The sequence below is a fragment of the Chenopodium album genome, chromosome 14 (genome assembly GCF_948465745.1).
Source record: "Chenopodium album chromosome 14, dcCheAlbu1.1, whole genome shotgun sequence".
NCBI lineage: Eukaryota > Viridiplantae > Streptophyta > Magnoliopsida > Caryophyllales > Amaranthaceae > Chenopodium > Chenopodium album.
Window position 1 is genome coordinate 46217547 of NC_137847.1, and position 12050 is coordinate 46229596.

The 12050-nt window shown below is 32.2% G+C and overlaps 1 protein-coding gene across 1 annotated transcript; it reads left to right on the forward strand.

Moving 5' to 3' along the window:
• Positions 1–2990: 2990 nt before the first annotated feature.
• On the forward strand, positions 2991–9200 carry LOC145579344 (GDSL esterase/lipase At5g45920-like). Its single transcript, XM_081636580.1, has 5 exons — positions 2991–3178; positions 3349–3567; positions 6824–6891; positions 7317–7481; positions 8908–9200. The coding sequence occupies exons 1-5, from the start codon at positions 3080–3082 to the stop codon at positions 9065–9067; spliced, it is 711 nt and encodes a 236-aa protein (XP_081492706.1). The 5' UTR covers positions 2991–3079; the 3' UTR covers positions 9068–9200.
• The last annotated feature ends 2850 nt before the right edge of the window (positions 9201–12050 follow it).

Sequence of the window (12050 nt, forward strand, 5' to 3'; positions counted from 1 at the left end):
TACTCACTAAGACAAATCAAACTAAATCCCACATGACTATATTTGTTCTTATAGATTAAGAGAAATTTAGAAGATTTTTGAAGATTTTTTTTTAAAAAAAAAAAGTCAAAGATTCAAAACAAGAACATCATTATGGAACGGATTGAGTATATAGTTGGAAAAAATTGCCATCACTAATCCGACCTTTGCCTCATCTGCCCAAAATAATCGCACCTTTTGATTATTTTTAAATAATCCGACCTTCAATATCAATCCGCTTTAAATGGTCCCAACCAGTCATTTAACTTATTATAGCAAGTCACATGACATGTGTTGGCATTTGATTGATCAAAAAAGTAAAAATAATTTATTATTTAATTACTATTCAAAAAATATTATTATTTAATGGGTTTTGTTACACAAGGCTAGGCATAGAAAACAACAATTTCATGTTATTAATGCCCTTTTTCTTGTTTCAACGCAATCTAATTTATTATTGATTTAAAAAGCTTATTTATTTAATGTAGTATTGCTAATGGGATAATTTTTCATCAAAGTGCATTTATTAGTCCATTATAACTACTATTGTACTGTATTAGCCCATTTAAGTAGATAAAATTACACATTATCAGACACACAGGCAGTACGACAAGAAGTAATTTTTCATCAATTTTTTTTTTTAAAATATTAAAATTACTTTTTGTATCGTAGTAGAACTAATAGGTAAAATATGTAAAAAAAAAAAAAAAAAAAAAAAAAAAAGAATAGGAAAATACAATCTATCTAAAAACAAAAATTTACTGCATATTAGTTAGCGTCTTACAAACAAAATATAACTACTGCATATAAATTAGAACATCTCAAACAAAAGCTGTGCATCTAGAGCTAATTAACATCTGCATATATATATATTACAGTACTTATAAACCCAAAAATAAATCAACCCAAATTAATAAACCCAAAATATATCTTCCCAATATCATGTGAGATATCATGTTGGTATCTTTTTATTTTAGCAGAAGCTAATCAAAAACTCCATCTCGTCCCAATTATTTTAACTCCAAACCAATCACTTGTTATCGAATCCCAAATTCATGTGAGTATCATTCATTGGGATATATTTTTAAAATTGTAATGCTCATTAAGAAGAATTCTATAATTGAATCTGAACAACCATGCAAAAGAAGAAAAAAAAATATTATGCAAGTAATATCTTATGTTATTGCCTAGAAGAATGAATGTTATGCTCTATACTTTTGGGAAGATGAATTGGAAGATGACAATTGAGTGTTTTTTTTTCTTCTTCTTCTTTGGAAAGTGCATTCTCATGGTAATTACTAGTATAGGTGTGGAAGGAATTAATTGTACATATCTGGGTGAATTTATCAGTTAATTCTTTGTTTTCTAGAAAATATAAGAGAACATAAGCTGTCATTAAAGTCTTTATATAGTCTTAATTTTAATTCCTTAATTAAATAAGCTTTTTAAATCAATAATAAATTAGATTTCATTGAAACAAGAAAAAGGGCATTAATAGCGTGAAATTGTTGTTTTTTATGAATGGGCTATGTATAACAAAACCCTTATTTAATTAGATAAAAAAACAACGTAACTCCCACCACAGTCCAACCATCCTCCACGACCGCCACCTCCACCAACTCGACCCCCTGCCTTCCCACAGCATCGGAGCGCCGCGCCACGCCGACCACCCTGCCACCTCTCCCTGAACCGTCGACTCACCTCCACCAGCCCGACCATTGAAAAACTCCTTCCCTGTCCCGATCCCAACCTCCCTACCCTTGAAAAACCCCATCCCCTATCCCTTTTCCGGCCCCCTCCCCTTCCCACTCCCCGATTTTGGCCATCCTTCCCTTCTCACGCCTTGATTTTGGTCCCCTTCACCTCCCATGCCTTAATTCTGGCCCGTTGTTTCGTCATTTCGGTAATAAGGGTGGTGGTTTTAAGGCAACGGAAGGGAGTAGGGAATGGACGACAACCGACGTGGGGGAGTTGGGGTGAGGGCACGATGGGGCTGGGGTGTGAACGCGGCGGGGTTGGTGGCGAATGGCCTGGTTTGGGCCGATGGTGGGGTTGAGGAGGTGGCTGGGGCTGGTGGTTTATATATATATATATATATATATATATATATATATATTATTTTTTAAAAAAAAATTAGTTTAAAATAATTAATTAATGTTAATTACTCCATCCGTCCCATAATTACAGGCAAATATACTATTTTGGGTGTCCCAAAATGTTCCTCCTATTACTAAAAATAACACCTAATCATTACTTACTTTTTAGTTTTTTCATACAAATTACACACATACCTAAAAAAATCATTACTTACTTTTTCTCTTTTTCATACAAAATACACACATACCTAAAAAATCATTACTTACGTTTTAACTTTTCCATACAATATTCTCTACTTTTTATTATCCCCATACAACATTCTTCACTTTTTATCTTTTTCATACAATATTCCTCTACTTTTTCCATCCTCCTTAAAAACCGTACTTTTTAGAGTTATTTGCCTGTAATTATGGGACGGAGGGAGTAGTTATAATCATTTCTTTAAAAAAATTATAAGTAGTGACACGTGTAAATTAACCTTTATTTTAAAAAAAAAATTACCTACTTAACTGATTACACTATTAGAACCGGATTGGTATTAATGGCTTTTTTTCATTGACTGAACTGAAATGAAAATAATCTAACGAGAACAAGCCTTAAAGATCGGATTATTAAAAAATAATTGAAAAGTGGGATTATTTTAGGCGAATGAGGCAAATGTCGAATTATTGTGGATAATTTTTCCATTTAGTTATTGATTGATTGATTATTAATTTTTTTTTTTTGGTGTTTAGACTTTAGAAAGCCACAAAGGCGGGGACGAAAATTGATCCTAGAGCCTCCTAGAATCGGTATTAACATTTTTTTTCCAGCACTCCCTCTGTTTATATTTGTTTCTCAAATAATCCGTATTACATTATGTAGCTTTTAAATTAATACTTCATCAATCTCCTTGAATTAACAATTGATTCCTCTACGACTCCTTCAACACTGTGTCGCATCAAAGCAGATCATTTGACAAACCATGAGACCCAAAATCTACCTATTTGGAGACTCCATTACTGAAGAATCATTTAGCAATGGAGGCTGGGGAGCTTCACTGGCTAATCATTTCTCTCGTACAGTATGCACACCCACTGTTCGACGATATGCTTCAATGACGCCAATTCTACTTTTTATTTATTTATTTATTTTTATTTTTTTGTGGGAATTTGCAAAATTTGATTTTATTCAAGATTATGAATCTGGGTTTTTGTGGGTTTTTATTAATTTGATTAAAAATCTGGGTTTCAGGCTGATATATTGATGAGAGGTTACAGTGGGTACAACACTAGATGGGCGGTGAAAGTGTTGGATAAGGTGTTTCCGGCGGCGGATGAAGCGGCGCCAATGGCGGTGACGGTGTTTTTTGGGGCCAATGATGCTTGTCTTCATGATGGTTATGCCTCCTTTCAACACGTGCCTTTGGATGAATACAAAGAAAACCTTCGCACCATCTTCTCTTTCCTCAAGGTGTGTCATCATATCAACTCTCTCTTTTTCAGAGTCTTTCTTTCTGTCTCTCTGTTATGCACACATGTGGAGCATAATAGAATTTTTACGAGTGCCAATTTGTAAAGTTGTCAACTTTGCTTCTACTGTATTAGATATGATGACACATAATGTAATTCTGTAGTTGGTTAAATGTTTTTGGTACTAGTTAGTTATAATCTCGGCTAAAGTTTCAATAAATTAATGTGGCCCTGGGCCTGTTAGATCATTAAGTATTAGAGCAACTTCAATGGCAAGCTAATTTGACAATTAGCTTGTCATGCCACATAAACTTTTAAGCTAATTATTATTTTAGCTACTTTTTGCTCCAATAGCTAGCTATTAGTTTAGTAGTAGTTGTTGGATAGAAAATACATAGAAAGAGCTTAATTGGTGCAATGAGCATTTTCATTTTGGCAAGTTTAATTCCCAAGCAAATTAGCTTGGCAAAGCTAATTTGCTTAGCCAAGCTAATTAAGTTTTCTAGCTCCAATGGTCAAGCTAATAGCTAGGGAATTATTGTAATTGCAAGCAAGTCCCTATCTACAACCATTGGAGTTGCTCTTAGGGCCTTTAGGGGTGTTTGGTTAAAGAAATATTAGGATTGAGTTCGTGTTTGGAATTGGTATGACATAAATAGACTTAAAGGATATCGAATTTTGTTTCTGGCCAATCGATTCTTGCATAATAGGAAGAAAGGGAAAGTTGAGTTGGTTCGATTATTTTTGTCATTGGTTGTAATCAAAATGGATTGATTAGTAGAGAAGTTTGGTTTTGTGGTTTGGCATTTTGATTTTTAAAATTTGAGAGTAACTGTATAATACTCTGTATAAGGAACATTTGTAAGTAACTTGCTATGCTTTGCAAGCAATGAATGGTATGGTAGGTGTTGTGGCGGAATAATATTTGGTAGTATAGGAGTGAAAGGACCACGCCACTTTGGGAAAGGGTTGTGATATGAAGGTTCTCAAAGAATCCAATCCGGACAGTAAACATATTAGATAGGTAATAGTTATGGTGGTATCTTAGGCTTTTCACGGAGTTAATCTTACTTTTATTTGGATTTGTCAAACATTGTTTTCATTGCATATTTGTACTACTTTTTAGATTTGGAGTTAAAGAATTAGTTTCTCAAAAAGTTATTGGGCTAAGTTTTTGCTAATGGGCATAAAGTCAAAAGAGACATTAGCCTTATTGTTCTCTAAAACTATGAAAGATGTAACTTATGGACCATTTCCATCTCTATTTAATACATATAATTGCTAATTTTGTTTAAAAAGTGGAGTATTTGACAGTATTAAATTAAATATTGATTTGGCACAAAACACAATTGCATTATGTTATTCAATTAGTGAAATTTGTATTACTCTGTATTTCATTTATGTCAAATTGGTACTCGTATACGAAGGATTGTTCTTCTCTTTTGGGGGGAGTGTATATTGTTAGTCTTGAAGTATTAAGCACTCCCTTCAGCTGCATTGGTCCTATGTCATTTTATTCTTGACAAGATTCTTACAAAAAGTGCACCCTGAAATGGAGTAAAAGTTTGCAATGCATTTAGAAGCCCCCTACAAGGAAATCAGTTATCACCACTTTCTTAATTCTTATGTTGAAACTTATGAATGTGATTTCGTTTGCCTTAATTTGCGCATACTTCTGTGTCCAACAGTGCATGTCATTCTCATTGTTGCCGTTTGATTTACACAATGAGATATTGAAGAATAATGCTCTAAGTTTCAAAGCACTTGTTAATCTTTCTTGTGGTTTCATGTGTCATCGATTATGCAATATTTTAATTTGGTACTAATGCAATCATTGCATCCAGAATGTTAAAAAAAGAATGTATGTCATGTTACAGCCTATAGAATGTTGTTAATGTGGGATCAGAGCACCTTTCATGCTTGTATAAATTAGGCTTAGATACTAACTTTTGGATTTTAATGATTCAACGTATTAGTTTTATCTAATTCGGATGCATTTTATGAGAGGTTCTCATAGGTTTATCTAGCACAGCAACATTGAGATGTTATTCTCCACAGTATATGATGAACATGATTGCAAACTGAATAAACTTAGGCAGTGGGGAATGCATAGTGCATCAAGTGTACAAAACAGAATTAGAATGTAGAAGATTAAAAGAAAATAAGCAAATTAGTATATATATGCTATCCCTTTGACGATACATATTTATAATTCAGAAATTGAATGGAAATTCAAAGGAAGTGATCCAGGAACATATATGCTACATTGTTATTTGAAACTTTTTGATCCTGGAAATTGTCTCTAAATTCTAATGGACAATTTGGCACTTGAGTTGAGTGATGGGAATTGACAATTTGGCTAGTGAAATCCATTTGAAATTGTATAATATGCATCCATATGATGAGAAATTTATTTATTCAAATGGTAGCCATCAGCAAATTATTCCTTACAAATAGGAAATTGATTTACGATTTTTTTTTTTTTTTTTTTTTTTTTTTTTTTTTTTGGGAGTGAAATGGGAAGTTGATTTCTAAAACAACCATATATAGAGGTGCCACTTAGATGATCAGTTGATAGCAGTGCATTTTTTTTTTATTTTTTTCTTACAAAAATTGAATTTGTCTTTTGGTTTTCAATTGCAACTATTCTATATTCTATTTTTTTATTTTTTTTTGTCAAAAAAAAAAAAAATACTTTATATGTTTAAAGTGTTAACTGGGTTATCCTCCTAGAAAACTTCAGCCTTTACTAATTAAATTTGAACTCGTAAACTGCTGCAGTACTACATAGTAAGTACTAGCAGATGAAGCTTACAAGCTTTCATTGGATGACTAACCAAAAGATGTGGTTGAAACTTTACTATTATGATTAAACTTTATAATCCAATGGGAGTGGAAGATCAAGAGAAATTCTCACAGCAACTTGAAATGTCAGTGGTCTTGTAACTCTTGTTGGCAAATGATGTTTGCAGGAGGGTTTTAAAAGCCATATATTTAATGTATGATGTTGTTTGCCTTTTATTAATAAGAAGTCCTTCAGGCCAAATATTAGTTCATAAGCGTTATTAGGATGAATGGGCATTTAGTGCTAGATTCCTGGTTTTCCTTGGCTTCAATGTTATTGTAATGTGTCTATCAGTACACGTATAATTATGTTAGTTTGTGTTACACAATTTGAGCCAGTCAAGTGCTGGTACTTGTGCTAACTGCTGCACAATTTCTAATATTGGGCTCGAACTTGCTTTTATTGGGTGCAGAAAAAATGGGAGACTGCTATTATCCTCATCATCACGCCCCCTCCAATTGATGAAGCTGGACGTTTACTGTTAAGTTTTTCTTTGTACAGTTTATACTATTCTTTAATAATTACTCCCTCCATTCTCAAAGCTTCGACCCTTTTGGCCTAATTTTAGTCCCAAAATTATCGACCCATTTGCATTAAAATACCCACCAATTTACAATAATATTTGTGCAAAATTAATTTTTTCATATAAAATTTTGTTTTTTCATGTATTTTTAATACTTTATTTCTCTACTTTTTTTACACCCATGTAAATTTATCTTTCTAATATGTTTTTATTTCTTTTTATTTTAGTTTTTTAATAACCATGAAATCAACCCAAAAGGGTCGAAGTTTTGGGAACATAGGGAGTAATATTTTCATCAGTTTACTACGGAGTATCTTGCAAGCTGTAGCCCGGCCTATATCATGCTTATCACTGTATTCACTTTGATGAGTAATTGGTGCAGGCACCCTTACATTGAGAATCCAAGTGGTCTATCTGAGAGAACAAATGAGGCCGCTGGTGCCTACGCCAAAGCATGTGTTGATGTTGCAAGAGAATGTGCAACACCAGTAATTGATATGTGGACCAAGATGCAAGAATTTTCTGATTGGAAGAATTCATGTCTCAGGTACTTTTCATAAAGCTATACAGTTAGAGATGCTAAAGTCAGAACTCACCACTGTCTACTGCATCACCATGACAAGAATAACATTTCCCTTTAAATTAAGAGTAATGCCAAGAGGCAATACTGTGCAGATCTCAGAGTAATTAAATTAAGAGTAATTAGCCTTGTAAATTCAAAGAAAATCCTTAGAGCAAGTTTAGCCCTAAGTTTTAAGACTTGGATGTGACATTATTTTTTGTGGTCTCCATTGAAAATGATGTCATTAAATTCTTGTTAAGACTCACTAAGACTTGCACAAATTTATCACTTTAGTCCTAAAACTCAAATATATGAAATATTATATGTAGAAAAGTGTAAAAAAAAAAAAAAAAAAAAAAAAAAAAGAAAAAAAAAAAGGATAATAAAAATAAAAGTGAGTTGAGTTCCAATCTCAAGTCTTAAATTGAGTCTTGAAATTTCAAGACTCAACTTGAGACTTGCTTGAGATTTTAGAAGAAAATTGGAAAAAGTCTTAAGCATAAGAACAAGTTTAGCCTCAAGATTTGGGGTGACATCATCATTTTGAGTCTTAAGACTTTTCCCATTTTTCTTCTTAAATTTCAAGCAAGTCTCAAGTAATTTCAAGACTCAACTTAAGAATTGAGATTAGGACCCACCTCATTTTTATTATATATATATATATATATATATATATATATATATATATATATATATATATATATATATATACATTTTTCTACATATAATATGTCATATATTTGAGTCTTAGGGCTAAGTTTTAGTGAGTCTTAATAAGAATTTAATGACATCATTTTCAATGAGGAACAACAAAAGTGATGTCACATCCAAATCTTAAGACTTGGGACTAAATTTGCTTTAACTCTTAAGACTTAAAATGATGATGTCACCCCAAGTCTTAAACTTGCTCTTAGCAAAATGTGCACAAAGCACATTGATGACTGGTATATCCACGGAGTAACCATTCTCCCTAGCCCTAAAATCTAAGTCCTTTTCCTTATCTCAAAATCACATCAGTGATAATAATCTTTGGCATATTTGACAATTATATATACTTGGTATATATCATGCCTTGAGATTTCATGGATAAAGTCAGCCCTGAAATGGTTGAATAAAATAGCATGGCGTTTGGCTTCCTTTTGAACCAAACATGTCCATCCAATTCTTAGAACATTTTCTTTGAGATTTCATGGATACTTTGTTGCTCTGCAGACTAGAACATATCTGAGAATTCTCCTGTTGGTCCGCATCATAGAACTCCATTACAAAAGTACTCTGTTAAGTTGGAAAGTTATGCTGAGAAGAATTAGGCATCAATTATTGTTTTGCATGCAGATGTGTTTACTAGTGTGTTTTTTGATTTTGTTTTTGTTTTTTTAAAAGTAAAATAAAATTGTGAGTATATGTGCAGTGATGGCCTGCACCTCGCCCAAGGTGGCAACAGGATTGTGTTCGAGGAAGTTGTCAAGAAGCTGAAAGAGGTGGGAGTGAGCCTAGAATTGTTGCCTGTTGATCTGCCACTATTCTCAGAAATTAATCCACAAGACCCTCTTAAAGCTTTTGAAAACTGAAGCAATTCTTCGCAAGGAGTCATTTTTTTTTTATATTATGACCTTCAACTCTCCCATATTTAAAGCTTTGTGGAGACTTAAGTGATTAACAAATAGTATAGGTAAACTATGTAATAATGTAAGGTACATGTTTGCACCTTTTTAATAGCAGCATTTCTCCATTAATTTTTATTGCATTATTTGGACTTTTGCATTATTATTAAAAGCACCCTTCAATTTACTTTGATTTTCAATATTCGTACTCTCTCCACATGATGTTCCTATCTTGATTTTTTATAGTCAAAGTGTCAAACTTGTTGATTAAATTTTCTCATAAATATGTACTCCTATAAAAAAATATAAACATAAAACCATCTTTAGTTTTGAATCAATATGTAGTTTTATAGTCCATCAGTCCCTATTTGGCAATGAGTCCACCAATCTATTATAATGCGGGCATAAAATCAATGATTACAATCACACTAGATAAAGCTAGTGCGATGTACGATTTGTTTGTATTTTTTCAAATGAAATGTTTTACTAAATATACTAGGTTAGTCCCGTGCGATGCACGGTTTTAACAATAAAACTTCTATTCTTATATGCGTAATATAAATAATTTTTTTTTTAAAAAAACATAGTAAATAATGATGTTAGATAAATTGAGCTAAAAAATGATGTTAAGTATTCTAATTAACCTCATAATTATAATAAAATATATGAAATGTCAGCATTATATCAACTTATTAATAAACTTAGTCATAAAAACTTTTAGGAAAATTTATTATTTATTTACCTTTTTCAAACATTAGCTTTATATTGAAATGAAAAAAAAAAAAATTTTATGTCATTTAAAAGTTTGGAGGGAAATTTTTTAATAAGAAGCTGACACATGGCAGTAGTGATGTTGGTAATTAGTTTATTATTAGTTATAGATACTTCGTAGTTATATATGTAATAAACTTTGTGATAATCTTACGTGGCATAATCTGATTGTAGCATTTTAAAAATATTAATCCTAAGTGGCGCTGTAATAATTTTTTAAAAAATAAAATCCTACACGATGCTCTAAAAACTCAGGGAAAAACTCCACTTTATAGGACATAAACCAAGGATTACAATCACATTATACTACCTCTGTTAAATATTATATGTAACAAAGGAATATTTTATATCTCACAAATAATTAATAGTGGTTGTATATTTTAATATAAGCATAATCTAACTAGGTACTAATGGTAGTTGAGGACCACATACATTAGGGGCCTGTTCACATTTACTAAACTGAGCTGAATTAAACTGAACGGAATTGAGTTGAAATGAATATTCTATGAGAGAAGTAAATTAAGAGCTGAACTGAACTGAACTGAACTGAAATTAAGTTGAAGTGAACAGGCCCTAGGTCGAGGGTAAATTGTTTTGCGGATATAAGAGTAGTTGTGGTATTTGGAGAAATATTACACAAAGGTAATATTGATGAACACGGCCAAAGATAATAAGTATCAAAAAGGGGAATGGCAAAGTAATTAGGAAATGTAATCCATGGTGTGATACGTGGGACTCATGACCTCAAAGGACTAAAATATATTACTTCCTCTGTCCTTAATACAAAGCCTCTTTTTAGCATCTATTATTCACATAATAAAAAGAAATAGGCTTTAAATTTAGGGATGGAGGGAGTAGCTTTGTTATGCATTTTGGTGATGGAAGATCTAGGTGGACATACTCATGGTGGGGAAAACAATAGATGGTTATGGGGAAGCCTAAGCTTGAGAGAAGTAATATTAGTACGGTGGTAATTAGGCGTATGATCGGAATGGAGCTTATGGGAGTTACAAGGCATTTGATAGGTGGTCGGAGAATAGTGGTGGTGTCTTCTATAAAAGTAGGAGCTAGTTGTTAACATCTTTACTTTGTCTTCTGAAGAACGTGGATTTGTTTAGGGTGTAGATTCGTCTAACAACCTCTGACATATTCTTGGTAGCAAATATCCTCTCCATGATTTTAGGAACACTAATAACCATTTTGACTTAGTTTTGTGTCGTCGATTGTAGACTATCATCATCGGTCAACCAATCTACAAAATTACCCCATAAAAATACTAATTCAATCTTGATCTTAACCTACTTATACACAACTTAAAATTTGCATCTTTTTTACAATCGTGTAGCATTTAGCCATTTACCTAGGATTCTAGATAATATGCATGTACTTCTTTTGTTCTTATTTATTCGTACAGTTTTGAGTTTTTCACTATTCATCCACACTTGTTTGACTCCTTTTGTGATTTATTTATAAAATGTATGCACATTGAAAAATAAAATGTGAAACTCTCAATGTTGCAACTAAAATATAACATATATAAGAAATACATTACAAACTTGTTCACAATTTCTATCGTTTATATAATAGACTGCGAAGCTAAGAGCACTATCACCAGAGAAAATAAATAAATTCCCTCCTTACTCTCTCTCTACCTTTTCCTCTCCTCCACATCAGATATTTTAACAAAGAATTTATTTCATCCCATCAAAAATAAACCCAAAATTTCCCTCACCACTTTTTTTTTTTTTTTTTTTTACTTTTTACCATACAAAATAATAAAAAAGCATAAAAACAATTAGAAACCATCACCTTAGGCCCACATGTGTAAGCAAGAAGGAAGTTCGAGAAAAAATTCTACAAAGAGAATTTTTCACAAAATCTCAAGAATTTTTTGGGGAATTTCTTTGGTGGGGTATTATTTCACCCAAAAAAAAAAAATTCTAAAAAAGATTTTCTTCTTCGTTGCAAGTGCTCTTAATGGAAGAGAATCATATCACCCCAATTGAGCAATAAGCTCAATATTTATATAACTTCAAACATTATTCAAACCAAAACACTAATCCACTATACATATAACGACTGAATTTCATGTGGTTCCAAGCACATTCGTAGCCCGTCGACTGAGTAGGGATCAGGTTTATTAATAATCTTTTCATTGGGATTCGCTTTCGAAAGTGTA